The 19,261-nt window shown below is 39.9% G+C and overlaps 1 protein-coding gene across 3 annotated transcripts; it reads left to right on the top strand.

Annotated features, from left to right (window-relative positions):
- Positions 1-535: 535 nt before the first annotated feature.
- Positions 536-19,072, top strand: afg3l2 (AFG3-like AAA ATPase 2). Of its 3 annotated transcripts, none has more exons than XM_062022908.1 (17): positions 536-824; positions 4,869-4,956; positions 5,040-5,102; positions 6,791-6,930; positions 12,455-12,607; positions 12,676-12,750; positions 12,874-12,995; positions 13,067-13,340; positions 13,423-13,560; positions 13,633-13,786; positions 15,448-15,555; positions 15,622-15,747; positions 15,815-15,925; positions 16,012-16,127; positions 16,198-16,398; positions 16,589-16,783; positions 16,931-19,072. In XM_062022908.1, the coding sequence occupies exons 1-17, from the start codon at positions 738-740 to the stop codon at positions 17,168-17,170; spliced, it is 2,391 nt and encodes a 796-aa protein (XP_061878892.1). In that variant the 5' UTR covers positions 536-737; the 3' UTR covers positions 17,171-19,072. The 3 variants fall into 3 exon arrangements, with proteins under 3 accessions (XP_061878892.1, XP_061878893.1, XP_061878891.1); XM_062022909.1 differs by having other exon boundaries at positions 4,872-4,956; positions 12,871-12,995; positions 16,931-19,071; XM_062022907.1 differs by having other exon boundaries at positions 537-824; positions 12,871-12,995; positions 16,931-19,071.
- Positions 19,073-19,261: the final 189 nt, after the last annotated feature.

Below are 19,261 nucleotides of genomic sequence, written 5' to 3'. Positions count from 1 at the left end.
TCTGCCAATATGGAGGATTATATACTATATCCAAGATTAAATACTAAACTGGACTTTAAGACAAAATGAATGTGATCATGGAGGATAACTATTGGTGCTTCAGAAACAAATAGAGAAAGGCAAGATACACTCACAATACTTTATTTATTTTGTTAAAAGCAAATGGGACCAAAAAGTATTTATAAACAACTTTATCAAATACTTTTTGGACCCATTTATCATATCATAATATCATTATGATAACGTTTTTATGAAAGAGAATAACTCCCTTCTTTTTCCTGTTACTCTAATGTGTCACCTAAATCAACAATGATTAGAGCTGCACATATTATAAAAAAAGAAGAAAAAAGTATCTATGGGGTTTAGTTCACCGCACGTCACTGAATTGTACTTGAACTGCATTGACATACAATAAATATAAATACTATGATGGTTAAGTTGTGCCTTTACTACCAAAGCTTTTTACACAAAATTTATGCAACTGTTTTTTTTTAATGTTAGAATTCCGTGAGTACAATCTCAGGCCACAGCCGCAAACACACCATTTCAGAAGGTGGCGGCAATGCACACCAAAAGCTGCATTTAAAACGCTAAAACAACAGAAGAAGAAACAGAAGCGTCGACTCTCCAACATGGCGGAATGGAACTCTTACGGAACATCGATGTCGAACTTGAGTGTTTTTTAAAGCCGCTGTCTTGTTGTTGGTGTCGCTACTTTGTAGGCCAGTGTGACCACCATGGCCCATCGCTACTTGCGGCTGTCAGCGGGCTGCATGAACACTTTGCGGCTTCTTCTGGCACCTTCTGTCGCCACAAGCAGGCTGGTAAGTGTACACATAATGTCATGCTAACTGCTACTGCTAGCCTAGCCAATAACAACCCCATTAAGCCCAAACGTTGACATTTTAATTTTATTAATCTGTCAATTTAACATTAAATAATCCCATATATATAATCTAAACGGGACCTTTGGCAACACGTGCCGTATAGCCATCAATTTTTTACCGCTTGTCCCTTTTGGGGTCGCGGGGGGTGTTGGAGCCTATTTTAGCTGCATTCGGGCGGAAGGCGGGGTACACCCTGGACAAGTCGCCACTTCATCATAGGGCCAACACAGATAGACAACATTCACACTCAAATTTACACACTTGGTACAATTTAGTGTTGCCAATCAACCTATCCCCAAGTGCATGTCTTTGGAGGTCGGAGGAAGCCGGAGTACCCGGAGGGAACCCACACAGTCACGGGGAGAACATGCAAACTCCACACAGAAAGATCCCGAGCCCAGGATTGAACCCTGGACCTTTGTATTGAATTGAATTGATTTACGTCATGGGTGTCAAACTCTGGCCCGCGGGCCAATATTGAGGCGATATCAAATTAACACTAGAGCTGGCCCGCTGATTATATACAGGAGCTGTATCCGGTGGCAACCCCTGTATCCGGTGGCAACCCCGCCCACCTCAACCGCCGCACGGAGGGGGGGCGGGGTTTGGTGGTAGCGGGGGTGTATATTGCAGCCCGGAAGAGTTAGGGCTGCATGGGATTCTGGGTATTTGTTCTGTTGTGTTTGTTGTGTTACGGTGCGGATGTTCTCCCGAAATGTGTTTGTCATACTTGTTTGGTGTGGATTCACAGTGTGGCGTATATTTCTAACAGTGTTAAAGGCCTACTGAAATGAATTTTTTTTATTTAAACGGGGATAGCAGATCTATTCTATGTGTCATACTTGATCATTTCGCGATATTGCCATATTTTTGCTGAAAGGATTTAGTATAGAACAACGACGATAAAGATTGCAACTTTTGGTATCTGATAAAAAAAAGGCTTGCACCTACCGGAAGTAGCGTGACGTAGTCAGTTGAACATATACGCAAAGTTCCCTATTATTTACAATGATGGCCGCATGAAGTGAGAGAGATTCGGACCGAGAAAGCGACAATTTCCCCATTAATTTGAGCGAGGATGAAAGATTTGTGGATGAGTAAAGTGCAAGTGAAGGACTAGTGGGGAGTTGAAGCTATTCAGATAGGGAAGATGCTGTGAGAGCCGGGGGTGACCTGATATTCAGCTGGGAATGACTACAACAGTAAATAAACACAAGACATATATATACTCTATTAGCCACAACACAACCAGGCTTATATTTAATATGCCACAAATTAATCCTGCATAAAAACACCTGCGTGTTTGTTATGCTAGCTCCTAGCTCCTCTGCTAGCTCCTAGCTCCATAGAACACGCCAATACAATTCAAACACCTGATCAACACACACAATCACTCAGCCCAAAAGACCGTTTACCTAACCCAAGGTTCATAAAGCTTATATATTTTTAAAAAGTTACGTACGTGACGCGCACATACGGTCTAGTTATCGAATGTTTAGCAGCCAAGGCTGCATACTCACGGTACCTGATATTCAGCTGGGAATGACTACAACAGTAAATAAACACAAGACATATATATACTCTATTAGCCACAACACAACCAGGCTTATATTTAATATGCCACAAATTAATCCTGCATAATAACACCTGCGTGTTTGTTATGCTAGCTCCTAGCTCCTCTGCTAGCTCCTAGCTCCATAGAACACGCCAATACAATTCAAACACCTGATCAACACACACAATCACTCAGCCCAAAAGACCGTTCACCTAACCCAAGGTTCATAAAGCTTATATATTTTTAAAAAGTTACGTACGTGACGCGCACTTACGGTACGGTACGTGTTATGCTAGCTCCTAGCTCCTCTGCTAGCTCCTAGCTCCATAGAACACGCCAATACAATTCAAACACATGATCAACACACACAATCATTCAGCCCAAAAGACCGTTCACCTAACCCAAGGTTCATAAAGCTTATATATTTTAAAAAAGTTACGTACATACGCAAAAAAAAGCCAAAGCTGCATACTCACAGTAGCACGTCTGCGTCTGTGTATCCAAATCAAAAGTCCTCCTGGTTAGAGTCTCTGTTATCCGAGTTCTTCCATCTTGACTGCATCTTTCGGGAATGTAAACAAAGAAGCGCCGGCTGTGTACTGTTGTGGCTGACTACGTTCGAAAAATACGTCCATTTCGCACCGACAACTTTCTTCTTTGCTTGCTTGGCTTCCTTCTCCATAATGCAATGAACATGATTGAAACAGATTCACGAACACAGATGTCCAGAATACTGTGGAATTATGAAATGAAAACAGAGCTTTTTCCTATCGGCTTCAATGTGGAAGGCATACCCGTGTTCGCCGGGCTACGTCACGCGCATACGTCATCCTCAGAGGCGTTTCGAACCGGAAGTTTAGCGGCAAATTTAAAATGTCACTTTATAAGTTAACCCGGCCGTATTGGCATGTGTTATAATGTTAAGATTTCATCATTGATATATAAACTATCAGACTGCGTGGTCGGTAGTAGTGGGTTTCAGTAGGCCTTTAAAGTTGTTTATACGGCAACCCTCAGTGTAACGTGTATCGCTGTTGATCAAGTATGCCTTGCATTCACGTGTGTGTTCGTACAGAAGCCGCACATATCTTGTGACTGGGCCGGCACGTTGTTAGAATGGATGAAAAGCGGACGTGACGACAGCTCGTAGAGGACGTTAAAGGCAGTGCCTTTAAGGCACGCCCCCAAGGCTGTGGTCTGGGTGGACTACGAGATATAATGACTGATGAACACCTTCGTTCGATAATGAAGGTTGCCTCAGCTCATAGCCTGAGCCCCGACATTAATGAACTAGCATCCAAGAAAAGATGCCAGGTATCTGGCTTGGGCTCATCAGATTAGATCAGTGTGTTGCAAACTGAGCAGTTTAAAGTCCTGAATGGTTGGTTTATTCATTGTTATTTTATTTTCAAATTTATTAGCCTGTGGAAAAAGTTTACGTTGATATTTACCTCAGAAGGCTGCAAATTGAAAAGAGGCATTCAATTTTTATTTAAATTGTATTTGATATGCCATTGATATTTTATTATTATTATTATTATTTGAAACTCAATTTTGCATGTCACTATAAAGTTACATAAGCCTTGCTTGTTCAATATTCAATGCAAAACTTGTTTGGGTCCCTATTAAAAGGTTAATTTGTTCAACATTGGCCCGCGGCTTTGTTCAGTTTTAAATTTTGGCCCACTCTGTATTTGAGTTTGACACCCCTGATTTACGTGGACAAACGTAAACAAGTTGAAAAACTTATTCGGGTGTTACCATTTAGTGGTCAATTGTACGGAATATGTACTGAACTGTGCAATCTACTAATAAAAGTTTCAATCAATCAATCAGGCAGACGCACTAACCCCTGTTCCACCGTGCTGTATAGAATATAGATAATGAGGTCATGATGTTTAGATGTCTGCAAAGGTGACAATTAAACATTTTAACGTTCAAGTATAAGCGAATGTAACGATACCATACTCCAAGTAGATGGTATCGTTTTGTTTTTCATGTGAGTCTGCTCTTTATACTTTGTTACTTGGCATTTTGTCAGCAGCAAATGTATGAAAAGTTAATTTTGTGATCTCGCTTTAAAAATGAAGAGTTTGACATTTTTCTTTTACACTTTGTTGATATGAAGGCAGTAAGCTAGTTACTTGTGTTTTGTTGGTATGACTTGATATTATCACTTAATAACTGAAATCACACTGTGCATTCTGACAGCAAACCAAATTCAGCCAACTAGTCTGTGGTGATAATGCATAGTAAAAGTCAAGATGGTGTTTTCAAACTTTGCCGTGACATATACTGTACATACTCTGCATCCACACGGGGCACATATAATATACATATTGGTGCGTACAATAATGGCAGGAAATACCACATGAATATGATGAAAAAATAAAACATAAATTGAACAACTGTGACTTTTTGTCCAGCAGGTGAAAAGACAAGTGGCAAGTGGGCAAAGCCTGTTTAATGAGCTGCTTAGGGCCTGCAAGAGTTTGACCTCCAGACCACCTAAAGGTATTTCTTCCTTTTCCCTGTTTTCACATTTTCTAAAAAAAATACAAAAATGTATGGACATAAGTTTTTGTGTTTCTCTGCAGGATTTGAGAAGTATTTTCCTGAGAGTCAGAAAAACTCTAATGAGAGCCAATCCGAAGACAAAGGTAACACTAAGGGCCTGATTTCCTAAATGTTGGCGTGTAGGGCTGGACAATTAATAACATTTTAATTTCGATTTCTATTATGGCTTCTCACAATTATGACAATATGATTTTAAAAAATAAAAATAAAAAAAATAAAAAAAGATTAATTGGCCACTCAACGTGCATGCAAATGTCGGAGCTTGTAACAGTGAAACAGATGAGTGGAAAAAAAACAGCATGTCTACGAGAAGTTTGGGATGTCGCCACAGTTGCACCTTTTTATTTATACACAATGCTAGTATGGCTAATGAAAAATCACTAAACTCAACAAAAAAGTAAGACCTATGATTTCCGCATTCACGTACTTGCGGACAGAGTCACATAATTGGCCAGTAAAACAGAATCCGCTAATAAACGCAAAATATCATTAGGGAAATTGACATAAATATAAGTGAAATGTTGTGATTGTGAGGAGACGACACATTTGTTTGGGAAAATAATGTGTCTGGCGGTAGCACTTATTTATCCCCGACACACTCAACCGCCCTGTCCTGAACTAAACGATGTAGAGACGGTCACGTGAAACGGACTAATCTACGAAGCTCAAGCTAACAAGAACAATCCATACACCCACAACCGGTATCATCTGCTTGTGTTATTGTGTACGACATCATCAATGTACAATTAGTAGTTGCATTTTGAGAGGCGCTCTCTCTTTTCTTTTTTTAAAGTGCCCCAAATGAGTCGTCTTTTTACTCATCAAGCCTAGAACAACAGCAGAGCACATTTCGGCCTTTCACAATAGTAGCGCGGTGCACCACATCGGGTCTGACTACGTTAACAACAAGGTTTCAACAAAATACCTTACACAAGCATAATTAATTTAGGGCACTTATTGATACATTTACAAAATATTATGATTTGACTTAAAATACTGGTCAAAATTGTCCAAAAATGTATTTCACCAATTAATGTGAGCATTTTTGCATTTAATTAACAAACATTTTATTAAATTGTATTTTACACAAAAAGCACACACTCTACGGTGGTAAAATAAGTGTAAAATGTAAAAAACTGACTTAAAAACATCTAAAACAGAAAAACTTAATTTTATTGTGTTTTTATATTGCTATTGTTGTGGTTTATTCATTACTAATTTAAATCCAGGTTTAAAAAAATATATATTTTAAGTTAAGTTTTGGTGGTACAATGAATACTCATGTTTTCAAATTAAATAATTATCATGATTACAATACCAATCAAAAATAATCGTGATTATTATTTTTGCCATAATCGTCCAGCCCTATTGCCGTTTAATAAAACATGGGCAATCCTGATTGCACACACAAAGCTGATCTACTAAACAAGTGTAAAGTGGATTGCGTCTGTTAAGTGAGCAGAATAAGGCGTGCAATCCATTTTGCGTCTCTGTCTTCATTAATTTGCAAAACATATGCTGATCATCAAAACGGCCTCAACATTAGGAGGAGAAAATGCAAATATAATTATTTAGCACGCGCAATGTGATTCAACAACACTCATCACCATGTTTTACGTTTTAATTAGCACGTGTCAGAAGGATGTGCAAACTCACAGTTCCACACACGCCTGCAAGATCGGTGCTCGTGCTGCACAGACTGACGAGAGTCCTCTGTCCTACTAGTGTGTCAACATTTTGGATGGTCATGTACATATTTTTGTGTTGACAGATACCAAAGCTACCGATGCTTCTAGAGCGACAGGAAAATCTGGAGGAGGAGGAAGTGGGGGCGAAGGAGCAGGAAGTGGGGGTGGAGGAGGAAAACGAGGAGGTCGAAAGGAGTCAAACTGGTACAGCCGCCTGATGAAGGTTAGTGTGAAAGTGTGCCATCAATTAAATATTTTGTTGTACTGCAAAAAAAAAGGGAAAACAGTTAGAATTAAGTAAATCTATGAGAATAAAGAAAATATATGCAAACACAGTACTAAAGTAAATAAATGATAATCAAGTACTAAAGTAAATAGATGATAATCAAGTAAATATAGTGCATCCGGAAAGTATTCACAGCTTGAGGCTGTAATTGTTGCCAAAGGTGCCTCAACATAGTATTGACCAAAGACTGTTAATACTTATGTACATGTGATTTCTTAGTTTTTTATATTTAATACTGGGGCTGTCAAAGTTAACGCGATAATAGCGCGTTGACTATACAGTTCAATAACGGCAGTCATTTTTTTAACAGGCGATTAACGCGCTTTTTGGCCATCGGGCTGTACCGTAGCCTTGGGAACTTGGTTGCAATTCACTTACTACTGATGACCCACAAGCGAGCAGAAATGGGCAAAGGAAAGCCTACCTTATGGAATATCAGGTTCAAAGACAACAGAAGCTCAACAGAAATGAAAGACAGTCGGCAAGAAGTCGAAAGGAGACTTTTTTTTTTATTGCAAACAGTCGATCCGACATCAAAACATGCCAAGACACTTTCTCAAACCAATGACACACTTGTCCGGCTTCAAAATAAAAGTGCTACACTATAGATCCGGTTTAACTACATTCCGATATTCCGCGTAATGTATATGATTGTGGCGGTACGCCACAGCTTCATATTCGACGCCACACCTAACAAAATAAAGTAATGTAATGTATTGTAGCGTCCAGAAGAAAACAAAGTCTGACGCTCTTTTAAAACAAATCTTTTATTGCCAATTTTATCCTAACGGGACCAATTCCAACAAGTATTTCCTCCGTGTATACACATCTGCCTAGGTGCTTCACTCCTAGACACACAACCCTTTTTTATTCTACGCCGACACGCTGTGTTCACAGACCAGGGGGAAATTTACCATCAAAACACACTTACATACACATTAACACCAACAGGTAGTTATACATCTCAGTGGCCTAGTGGTTAGAGTGTCCGCCCTGAGATTGGTAGGTTGGAGTTCAAATCCCAGCCGAGTCATACCAAAGACTATAAAAATGGGACCCATAACCTCCCTGCTTGGCACTCAGCAACAAAGGGTTGGAGTTGGGGGTTAAATCACCAAAATGATTCCCGGGCGCGGCGCCGCTGCTGCCCACTGCTCCCCAAGGGGATGGGACAAATGCAGAGGACAAATTTCGCCACATCTAGTGTGTGTGTGACAATCATTGGTACTTTAATCTTTAATCTTTAAAAATAGTATGAATGGCTATATATAGTTATTTGTGCACTATTGACTAATGATGCACCGAAAATTTGGCCGGAAAAAGACGTACTTTGATCACTGGAACCATGCTCCCAAAACCGATGTTGTGATGACGTAAGCTATTTGCACTGGGTTGTCTGGAGCGGAGGCAGCTTGTCCGCACTCTGGACGAACTTTAATATATTCGGGATATACCCGCGGACAGCGATCTTCACAATTTAAGATGACACTTTTATATTGTAGAGAAAGGCTACCAGCAACGCGAAGCAAGTATGACGTCATAAACAGAGTCTCTAAACATGAGTACAGTCTCCATCCATCCATTTTCTACCGCTTGTCCCTTTTGGGGTCTCCAATAACACCAAAAAAGGTTTTGCTAGATTTGGTGCAAGTCATTTTTATTAAAGAAAGAGTGACTAAAAGGATTGGAGAAATCTCTAAAATAAAAACATTCTCAACAAAGTACATTGTACAATAAGCAGCAAACATTTAAATAGGGATGATACTCGAAACCGGTTTTCCCGGTTGTTTGATAAGAAAAGAACCGAGTCTTCGGACTCCAATCCCTTTTTGAGAACCGGTACCCGTTATCGAGACCACTATTGTAAAGGAAAAGAGTTGATTCTTTATTCGAATCCCGTCCCGACCAGAAATGCTCCGTGGGACATCACAAGAAATGGCGTCACGTAGCGAAAGCAGGAAAACAATGGACGGGAAAAAGTGCTCCAAGGTGTAATAAAGTTCAAAACAAAAGCTATAATCCATCGAATAACTTTACTGAGAGATTTTAGCAGGGTAAAACACATGACGAACACTTTTACGACCAACCGGAAACATAGCAACCAGGCTAGCAACGCACCTCCTTTACGGCAGCTGTCGCAACGTTCTTAAAACAACCGCAGCACATACATATATATATATATACAACATATCTCCCTTTTTTAACTTTTGTTTTTCTTTCCTTGTAAACAAAACAAAATCACACTGTAGATGTGTTGTCTGTCTAATTATAAATAATGCAGACGAGGCGTGTTGGCTGAGTTCTTGACGTTTACTTTCACAGCGTGGCAACATGCAACACTTTTTGGGGCTACCGCGCATGCTCGTAACTCCCGTTGCATGCTGGGTAGTGTAGTTGTTATATTCTCTAGCTCATAACATTTTCCCCCATAAAGAAATAATGTTAACTCAATAAAGTGTATTTCTTTTTTTAGCTTTAACTTTTCATTTTTTAGCATTGTAACCACATTTGCAAAGAACTTTTCTCTTCATAGAATTTTCTTTCAATAAAGAAATAAAGTGCAAAAATGTCAAAGCATCATAACAAACAGTTATGTCAAATAGCAGCAGAAGTGCACTTTTTGGAGAGCTGTATTATTTTCAGTTTTGTGCCCAAGGGACTGATTTTATTTAACACTATATTATTATTTATACACCTATAGTGATCACAGAGACAGGTTGTTTTTGTGTTACTGTATATATTTGTTTCTCTGAAAAATCCCACTTAATATACTTTGGGTAACAACAGTCAATATTTATTTATTTTATTTTATTTTTTTAGGTGGGTAACAGTCAATATTTATTTATTTATTAGATTTTTTTTTTTTGTTATAATAAAAGTGAGCTTTTGTTAAACCAAATATTGTGTTTTTTTCCGTATACAACAACCTATCTGGACTCGATAAGAGAATCGATAAGGAATCGGTTCGATAAGAGGATTCGATAATAGGCTCGAACTCGATAATTCCTTATCAAACATCATCCCTACATTTAAACATAGGATAAAAACGATATTTTGTAAGAAAAATATATCTGTTATTACTATACTTAGTTACAGATTGATTTTAAATGTACATTCCCATTTTCTTGCCTTTTTTAAAGAATATATACATCATAGCAAATCATGCGATGACGTCATAATAACCACGGCCCCACTGCCACAGGTATTTTGGCAATTTAGGGGAAACCTAACAAAATAAAAATGTCTTTCATTATGTTCATGCTTTGTCAGAGATGTTATGTAATGTTATTTTGTGACATTTGCACATAAATAAGTGTACATCAGTTGAGGAATATGGAGGTCGGGGGGATTTTTCTGGCTGGCTGAAATATTGTATAAATTATTCTCAATTACAGAATGATTAGCAGGCTCAATAATACATTTTATTCATTAATAAAGATTCAAAAATATGTAGACCATTAACTTGTACAACATGTAATGTACAGAATATCAGGAGCATTTATTCAGATATAAATATCATGGATTACAGTTGAGATAGGCTCCATCCCCCGCGACCCCAAAAGGGACAAGCGGTAGAAAATGGATGGATTGGTATTACCAAACATCTTTGACAATCAAAGCATGTTCATAATAATTCACATTTTGTGTTATTAATGCATGAAACTGGTATCTAAACATTTAAGTTTAGCTCCTCCTCTGAATGCAAGTGCTTCTAAAGTAGGAATAGAAATTCTGTATTTCTACAAAATACAAAATCTGACAAGACCACAAACAGCAGGCTTTTTAAAAAAATTGTCATTAAATGGTGTTTGTTCTTTTTGTGATGAACTGTTTAAAAATCATAATGTTTAAAACACATGTTATTAAAGCAAATTAATTATCCATTCATGGTGTTCAAACTTTAAAATTATCTGTCTAGGGTACACTTATTAATGATGAAAAATAATATCTATCTACGATTAATCACGATTAATTTTGAGTCAACTATGAACAAAATGTGATTATCGTGATTAAATACTTTTATCGTTTGACAGCCCTAATGTTAATAATATACTTAATAACTGATTTTTTTAAATGTATATTCTATTTTTTAAAGAATATATGCATCATAGCAAATCATGTGATGATGTCATATTGATTACACTCCTAACCACGCCCCCACAGCCACCGGTATTTTGGCAATTTAGGGGAAACCTAACAAAATAAAAATGTCTTTACGATTATGCTTTGTCAGAGATGTTTTGTAATGTTATTATGTGATATTTGCTCCTAAAAAAATGCTGGTACATCAGTTGAGGAATAAGTGGGTGGGAGATTTTTCTGGCTGGCTGAAATATTATCTAAATTATTTTATAACGTTCTAGTCAAGTCCTCAATTACAAAATGATTAGCAGGCTCAATATTACATTTTATTAATTAATAGAGAAGGTTAAGACATTTTCATGCAGCAATACGAGGGCCATTAACTTGAACAACATGTAATGTACAGACTATCAGAAGCATTTATTCAGGTAGAAATATCACAGATTACTGAGACCCCAAAAGGGACAAGCGGTAGAAAATGGATAATCATAACAATTCACATGTGTTATTAATGCATGAAACGGGTATCTAAACATGGAGTAGCTACTCCTATGAATGCAAGTGCTCTTTTAAAGCAGGAATACAAATTCTGTATTTATTCAAAATGTAGCAAGACAATAACACACATCAGGGATTTTTTTTATTGTTATCAAATGGTGATTGTTCTTTTTGTGATAAATTGTTTAAAAAAAAAAAATGTTTAAAACACATTTTATTCAAGCAAATTAATTTTCCGTTCATGGTGTTAAAACTTGAAAATTATCTGTCTAGGGTACACTTAATGATGATAAATGATTATCTGCGATTAATCACAATTCATTTTGAGTTATCTATAAACAAAATGCGATTAATCACGATTTAATATTTTAATCCTTTGACAGCCCTGTTTATTACATTTGCAAACACTTATAAAAATTAAAAAAAATCACATTGTCATTATGGGGTATAATGTGTAGAATTTTTAGGACAAAAATGATTTTATTACATTTTGGAATAAGGCTGTAACATAACAAAATGTGGAAAAAGTGAAGTGCTGTGAATACTGTAGATGAGAATCAAGGAAATAGAGGAGAATAAAGTACTGAAGTAAATAGAATTAAATAGATTAGAATTAAGTAAATAGATGAGAATCAATTAATAAAGTTAATAGATGAGAATCAAGGAAATAGATAAGAATCAATGAAATAGATGATGATCAAGTACGAAAGTGAATAGATGAGAATCAATGAACTAGATGAGAATGAAATACTAAAGTAAATTGATGAGAATCAATTAAATAAATAAGAATTAAGTACTAAAGTAAATTGATGAGAATTAAGTTAAGACTGTATATGACAAATTATCAAGATACCAATTTCAAACTGGAGTTTGCTTCCAGGGAGACATTCCATGGGACGAGAAAGAGTTTCGAATAATCTTCCTGAGTGGAGTGGCCTTCTGGGCTGCATTTGCTTACTTCTTCCTGTTCAGAGATGGAGCCAGGGAGGTCACATGGAAGGACTTTGTGAACAACTACCTGTCCAAAGGAGTGGTGAGGCCCTAATGCAAAAATAACGTCAACAATGATTTGCTAGTGATGTATGGCTCCTCCTCACTAAGGTGGACAGGTTGGAGGTTGTAAACAAGCGCTACGTCAAAGTGCTTTTCTCTCCAGGGAAGGCACCGGTAGAGGGGGTGAGTCAAAGGAACTAGCGTTTTCTCTTTCTCCAGCTACTCGTGTTCTGAAAGCAAAGCAGACACAACAATAATTGTTGGGCAAGTCATACAGGAAGTAATCCATGCTCTGATTTTTAGCAGTATGTGTGGTTCAACATTGGGAGCGTGGACACATTTGAGAGGAACCTGGAAAGTGTCCAATACGAGCTCGGCATTGAGGGCGAAAGCCGCCTGCCAGTGGTTTATTCCACTGAGAGTGACGGGTAAGGACTATCTCTGTCACACCTCAGCCTTTTTGGCACCGCCTTTCTTTTGAGTTGTTTTTGTGCCTTAGGACCTTCTTACTGAGCATGCTCCCCACTGCTCTCATCATTGGCTTCCTTCTCTTCATGGTGCGGCGAGGCCCGGCGGGCGCTGGCCGACAGGGCCGCGGCATGGGTGGCCTGTTCAGCGTCAGCGAGACTACCGCTAAAATCCTAAAGGATGAAATTGAGATCAAGTTCAAAGACGTTGCCGGCTGCGAAGAAGCAAAGCTGGAGATCATGGAGTTTGTCAACTTCCTGAAGAACCCCAAACAGTACGAGGACCTGGGCGCCAAAATTCCCAAGGTAAGCTCATGGGTGAAGGTTGAGGTCAAGTCCGGGTTAGGGTGTGGGCAAAGCTGTTGACAACTCTTTTCGCCATTCTCAGGGAGCCATCTTGACGGGGCCCCCGGGGACAGGAAAGACTCTTCTGGCCAAGGCGACAGCAGGCGAGGCCAATGTTCCCTTTATCACTGTCAATGGCTCTGAGTTCTTGGAGATGTTTGTGGGCGTAGGGCCCGCTCGGGTAAGAGCACACATGAACACGTATACTGTATTTCCTGTCTTGGCAGGAATATTGAGGTCACTTCCTGTGCAGGTCCGAGATCTGTTCGTCATGGCAAGGAAGAACGCGCCTTGCATCCTCTTCATCGATGAAATTGACGCAGTGGGTCGGAAGCGGGGACGTGGCAACTTTGGCGGTCAGAGCGAGCAGGAGAACACGTTGAATCAGCTGCTGGTTGAGATGGATGGTGCGTTCCTGGGTCCATTTGTACCACACATACATATATGTAAAAAAAAGAGAGGGGTTAGAGAGGTTGTCAGTGTCTTGCTTTAGGGAACCTCCCCAACCTCAGTTCTTGTTTTATTAGGACTGCAGCTCCAGTCCTAAGCCCCCTTTTTTGTATGTAGGTGGGGCTTACAGGATTGTTGCTATAGTTTCTTGTAGGGCTGGGCGATATGGCAAAAAAAAAGACCACAATTCTTTCATATCATCCGATTTTGACTAATATCACAATTTTTTGTACCTGGTGCAGGATTACACCAGGTACCGTTGCATCCCTACTGTTTACTATTGCAGTATCTTGTAACAGACATTTTCGCCATGTTTAATTAAGGCAATATATGCTCACAGCTTACAACTATCATGTTGTTCATATATAATTGGTACAGGTAACCCAGGCTGCGGTCCGTACCTCGGTTTTAGGGCTACGGTTTTGCTTCTTTTTCGGTACATTTTGTGGGAGTAAAGACAACTTATTTTCCTCTCAAAGTTCTTTTGATATTTTGCTTGTCATCAAAAAGTGCATTCTGCAGTAAACACAGTATCAATGGTGTATTGAATACTGCAAGACTTTTACTTCAACTTAACATTTACTAAACAACACTTTCAAATGGTAAATTATTATATGTGTTCTTTAATTATTTGTATACATTAGTGCTTCTCACCAGTGCTTTGGCAAACGGCAAGAGGTGACCCGGATTGTGGAATTTTTAAAAACTCAAATACTGTAGCATACATTGAATAAAATTACATTAAAGTGCTGTTTGAATTTGAGGTACTGTAAAATAATGTGTACCACTACCAACACACAAAACAAGTTTAATGATTATTTCAGGAACAAAATGTTTTTTTATCCACAAACTCAAAATTGATTTGAATACAAAGTGTCTGTATGCAGTGTTTTTAGTACATGTTATATCAGAGGAGTTTAATCTTTTCAGACACATAAATAAAGCCTGATTTAAAAATATTTAGATATAAAAATTCCTTTTCAGATTTAATTAGTTGGTGTTTTTATTCTCCCAGTCGGGACTAATAAAGACTCCTGCGAGTCCGCATTCAGGGCAGGATTACTAGCGCGCTGCAGCAGATAGTGAAACTAAAGTTGTTGCTCCTTTTTAAATGTTTCAACTTCTATGCTAGTGTTAGTCATATTTCTTTATTTAATTTTTATGGACTGCACTTCCAGCTGTGTAAGGGGAAGAGGCACAACGCTGATTGAACATTAATTACAGCGTGAGGAGACTGACTTTCGCGCGGTGGAACTCGAGGTCGCGCACACACATGGACACAAACACTTTTCACAAAAACACCTGCAAACGTACACACACATATTCACAGACACACAGGATCATGGTCAATAAAGGTGGATTGTTCCGTGCAAGATTATACTGAGCATAGTTGCTTCCCTACTATTTACTATTGCGGTAACTTCTAACATTTTTGATCGAGGAAATATGCTAACAGCTGATCACCGTGATCAAACTCAAAGTAATCGCGATCAATGATCACGATCATATAATTGCCCAGCCCTAGTTTTTTGTTTGGGTGGTTAAAGGTTGGCAACATAAGAGACATCACAAATGTGCTTGTGCTGTTTTTAATGCGTCAGGTGCTCTGTGTTGCCAGGGTTTAACACGGCTACAAATGTGGTGGTCCTGGCAGGAACCAACCGACCGGACATCTTGGACCCAGCGCTGCTGAGGCCCGGGCGCTTCGACAGGCAGATATACATCGGTGAGCTGGAAGCACGCCAGCACACGTGAAAAAAATATAGGCGCTGAGTGTTTGATGTTGTTTCAGGTCATCCGGACATTAAAGGCCGAGTTTCCATCTTTAAAGTCCACCTGCGTCCTCTTAAACTGGATCCTGCCACCGATACAGATGCTCTGGCCCGCAAGATGGCAGCACTCACGCCTGGTTTCTCAGGTAAAAAGATTTGTGTGTGCATGTGGCATCATTTGCTCTCCCAGAGTAATGTAAGTGTTGTTGTCAGGCGCCGACATTGCTAACGTTTGTAACGAGGCAGCTCTTATCGCCGCTCGACACCTTTCCGACGCCATCGAGCAAAAGCACTTTGAACAGGCCATCGAGCGAGTCATCGGAGGTGAGGCGTCACCAGCCCGTGACATCCAGGATGCTCGGGAATTGTCAGCCCACCTGATCTTCTGCTTGTTCTTTGCGTCGATTCAGGCCTGGAGAAGAAGACTCAGGTTCTTCAGCCTGAGGAGAAGAAGACTGTGGCATATCACGAGGCAGGTCACGCCATCGCCGGCTGGTTCCTGGAGCACGCCGACCCGCTGCTAAAGGTCGGCTGACGTTTCACAACCTTTATATTGTGGGAAAAAACGTTTTTGAAAGGTGTCCAACTTTGTCCAGGTGTCCATCATTCCTAGGGGGCGGGGCCTAGGCTACGCACAATACCTGCCCAGAGAGCAGTTCCTGTACACCAAGGAACAGCTGATGGACCGCATGTGCATGATGTTGGGAGGACGGGTGTCCGAGGAGATCTTCTTTGGCAGGATCACCACCGGAGCGCAGGACGACCTCCGCAAGGTCACCCAGAGTGCCTATGCCCAGGTCAGTGGTCACAAGGTCATGTAAATTGCTTGATTTAACGCCTCTGTGGGCGCTACCAAGACTGCAGTGCTAGCTAGTCTGTGGCTACTACTGACACTTCTAAGCGCATTATCAAGCCTGGGACTTTATCGTCACTGTTCTACTTAACATGTGTCCATTATCATTGTTGTCCTAATGTGTCCATTGGCAGATTGTCCAGTTTGGGATGAATCCCAAGGTGGGCCAGGTGTCGTTTGATCTGCCCCGGCAAGGCGAGGCGGTTCTGGAGAAACCTTACAGCGAGGCCACCGCACGTCTTATCGACACAGAGGTTCGGAGCCTAATCAGCGAGGCGTATCAGATAACTCAGCACCTGTTAACTGACAAGAAGGCCGAGGTGGAGAAGGTATGCATGAGATGAGAGCTTGTTAGCTCCTTTGCCTGTTCTTTTAAACTGTTTTAAACTGAACACCCAGAACAAGCAAAGGTTCAGGATCCTCACTACAGTTTCCACCTTGCGTTCTACAGTTTCTGTGTCTGTTTGTCCCTGAAGGTGGCTTTGCGGCTGCTGGACAAAGAGGTTCTGGACAAGAACGATATGATAGAACTGCTGGGTAAACGCCCATTTACAGAGAAGTCAACATACGAGGAGATAGTGGAGGGAACAGGAGGCGAAGATGAGGACACCACGCTGCCCGCAGGACTTAAGGACTGGAACCAGGAGAGAAAGGACAAAGACGAGAGCCAGGACGAGCAAGTGGCCCGCCAGATCTCTGGAGGAATGCCTTTCTAGAACCACTTCTGGCGAGGAAACCATCTTCCTTCCACAGGCAAAGAACCTTCTCATTGTCCCCTAAAAGTCAGTTCTAGGGCTGAGTTCTGATGCAACTTGCAGGGTCTTTTGCTCGATGAGTGAACACTAAAGTACACAGGTGGTACTCCAAAGCAATTATGGGCTCTAAAACCCAACAGAACCATTCATGTGAACCTTGAACATAAAGCAGTGATGACTTGAATGTTCTTCCTGCTTGTTCTACTTGATGGTTTTGGAGTAGAAGAGGAGAATGTGTTTATTTATTAATTAGCATTGTGCTAATGCTGTTTGATTTTTGCTAACTAAAGCTATTGCAAACAACACGGGACTAATCACATGTTGCTGAAAAGATCAAGAGCATGTCTTATTGTCACATCAATTATCTGTAAATCCTTAAAAGCTTCAGGAAAGCAAAATAATTTAAAACGTATGTGTGCACACAAACAAATCACAACATACTGTTGTGACAATGGACAGAAACGATAAATACAGTGAATTCTTAACCAGAAGGCAAAATCTTAACAAGAAGACAAAATATATGAACACAACATGAAGTAATAGTTGATGAAAAGGCTTTTATTGATAAACTGGGCAGTGAAAGTAGTTGCTTTTTTGCTCTTGTTCCATTGCTGGGTTGCATATGACATCATGTCCGATTGCTGTCACCTCGGACTCAATGACTTGGTGGGCCAACAAGCATATTTGTAGGAGGAAGTTAAGTGAAAATGCCGCCTACATGCGCTGTTCTCCCCTGTAGAAAACGTTACTATAGCTTTCCTAAGATGGTCCATTATGAAGGTAAAAACAACCAAAAAATGAAGAATGCAGGAAGTTTGGTCATGTGAAGGAAAACGACCTGTTAACGTAGATTATGTTTGTAGATGCTGGCAACAATTCACTGTCAAGCAAAAGAATGCCTGAGTGGGAAAAAAAATGTTTTAAAGTAACCAGTCAACTACAAAATATGGTCCAGAAAGTCAGTGGAACTCCATTGAAAAACTTTTTGAATCTGTCACGTTTTGTCATTGCCATGATGATCTTGGTTCCCGTTCGGAAACAAACTGTGTTCCACATGTGACCTCATCCTGAGACCACCAGCAGTGTATGAACTAGAATCGTTTGACCCCTCACTATGTAAACTTTTGATTATTATGTGTTTTATTAGGAGGAGTGTCGGCAGTACCACGAGCTGTGCTCTCCAGGTGCAAATATGTGAGTGGTTGATCTTTGATAGAAACGAGGAGACTACACCTGTGTGTGGTTGCCCGCCATCACGGTGCTGTTGTTTTTTTAAATTATTCTAAAATATATTTTCTGTCTAGTGATGTCATCCAGCCACACCACCTTGTCGAAATCTTCCCCAAACGTGTCCCCATTTGTTTCTGCTTTTTTGTCTATTATTTTTAAGTTAACGTTTTATTCATATCCAGCCCCCCACACACCTTGCCAAAACGTACTTAACAAATCCCAAACGTGTGTGCTATGTTTGTGTTGCAAACATTTTTGGTGTAGCTATTATAGTTTTTAAGTTATTAACCTTTTATGGTTATATGGTATAAATGTGTAATTCACGTGTTATTACTCATAACTGGACTCCCAACTATGTCAAAAGCGCCCCAAACTTGTCCCATTCGTTTGTTTCCGCAAACAATTTAGGTCAACGTTCAAACTATTATAGTTATTAACGTTTTTGTCTGTTCAAAGATGCCCGCCCCCACCCATCTTTCCAAAACTCCTCAAACGTGTCCCAATCGTTTCCGCTATATGTCATCAACGTCGCGTCAGCAAAAAGTCGTCTTGATGACGTCACACCTTTCAAAGTTGCCAAGCCACATCTATGCACTGTGATATTTAGATACACGCTGGCTGCGTGATGACGTCATCACGCACTAGTGGACAATGTGAGAACAGTTACGCCTGATCCATGAGACAGGTGCATGCAAGCGAGGTTGATGATTAAAGCATCCAAATCAATCTAACCGTCTCAATATTGAACTAACAACAAAGCACACCTACAAACATTACATGCACCAGCGTCAAAAGCTCTTATTTTGAAAGGATAGCGGATGT

Source organism: Entelurus aequoreus, linkage group LG16 (genome assembly GCF_033978785.1).
Source record: "Entelurus aequoreus isolate RoL-2023_Sb linkage group LG16, RoL_Eaeq_v1.1, whole genome shotgun sequence".
NCBI lineage: Eukaryota > Metazoa > Chordata > Actinopteri > Syngnathiformes > Syngnathidae > Entelurus > Entelurus aequoreus.
This window is presented reverse-complemented; position numbering and strand designations above follow the sequence as displayed.